The following is a 1,138-nucleotide window of genomic DNA, read 5'->3' as shown; positions in this document are numbered from 1 at the left end:
GCATGAATGTGACCAAATGTGGGAATAAAAGGTAATTAAAAGACAAGATTAAACACGATTCTAACCCAGAGAATCAGATGTAATCTTAAAAACATGTCAAACTAAATTAAAAGCAAGAGAATAGGTGTTTTTTTCGGTTTTGTTTTTCAGCCAAGTGCATTTTAAAAGCATTTAAAAAAAAAGTAGAAAAAGCTGCACCAGCCCCCGTTTGTTTTTGTTTCTTGCCGGACATTATTTGTAGCTGCACCGCCACAACCCGGAACAACACCGCCCGCGCAAAATGTGCAAAGCGGTGCAAAGTTTTTCTGCATAAAATCACACCTGTGGGGACAAATTTAAGATGCTTTACTGGATGAAAAGGTCCGGCGGCGGGTCCGAGACCACCGACGACCTCAACAACATGTCTAAAACCGACATACTGAGAGGAATAGTCACCGAGAAACTGACAACGGCTGCGCAGGAAATTTTAGCGGTTGTCGAGAGAACTATGGCCGGCTACGAGGAGGAGGCGTCAGGCTTCAGACGGGAGATCGACCGGCAGAGGAGGCAGCTGGAGCTCCTGCAGCCTCGGGTCCGACTAGATAGAAGAGGTAAGTCGCTGAATGAGCTCTACTGTAACAAATAATACCGTTACCTCCAGTCCCGATGCTCTTTTAAGGTGTGGATTGTGGAACTCTGTTTAAAAAAACTGCTAATTTAACGTTTCTTCGCTCGCGGACAAAAATGTTGACTTCAAATTACATATAACATTACATAATATAAATTCTCATGATGTTATGTACAATTCGGCTTGGAAAAAGTTGCACTAAACATAGTACATACAGTCAGGTTTCACATTTGGTTGTGATACTCCATTTAAAAACTAATTTAACGGTTATTTGCTCGCTGATAAACTTGTAGACTTCATAATGACATAAAATTGCATGGCATACATTTTCCTGATATTATTTACAATTCGGCATGCAAGAAGTCACAGTAAACGTAATAAATACAGTCAGGTTTCTCATTTTGTATTGTCTAACCATCTAAAAAGAGGCTAATTTAACGTGTCTTTGCTCGCTGACAATAGTGTAGAATTCATATGACATAAAATATTACATGACATAAATTATCATGATGTTATTTACAATTCGGCATG

General features: G+C 39.5%; 1 protein-coding gene across 1 annotated transcript in view; it reads left to right on the top strand.

Moving 5' to 3' along the window:
- Positions 1-220: 220 nt before the first annotated feature.
- LOC116034656 (zinc finger protein 37-like) overlaps positions 221-1,138 on the top strand; it is a 13,504-nt gene continuing 12,586 nt past the window's right edge. The window contains exon 1 of the mRNA XM_035993696.1: positions 221-590. Coding sequence (XP_035849589.1) covers positions 341-590 — 250 coding nt within the window. The 5' untranslated portion in view covers positions 221-340. The remainder of the gene's footprint in view (positions 591-1,138) is intronic.

Source organism: Sander lucioperca, chromosome 17 (genome assembly GCF_008315115.2).
Source record: "Sander lucioperca isolate FBNREF2018 chromosome 17, SLUC_FBN_1.2, whole genome shotgun sequence".
NCBI classification, from domain to species: Eukaryota; Metazoa; Chordata; class Actinopteri; order Perciformes; family Percidae; genus Sander; species Sander lucioperca.
Note: the sequence above shows the minus strand (reverse complement) of the source record. Positions and strands in the feature narration are given on the sequence as shown.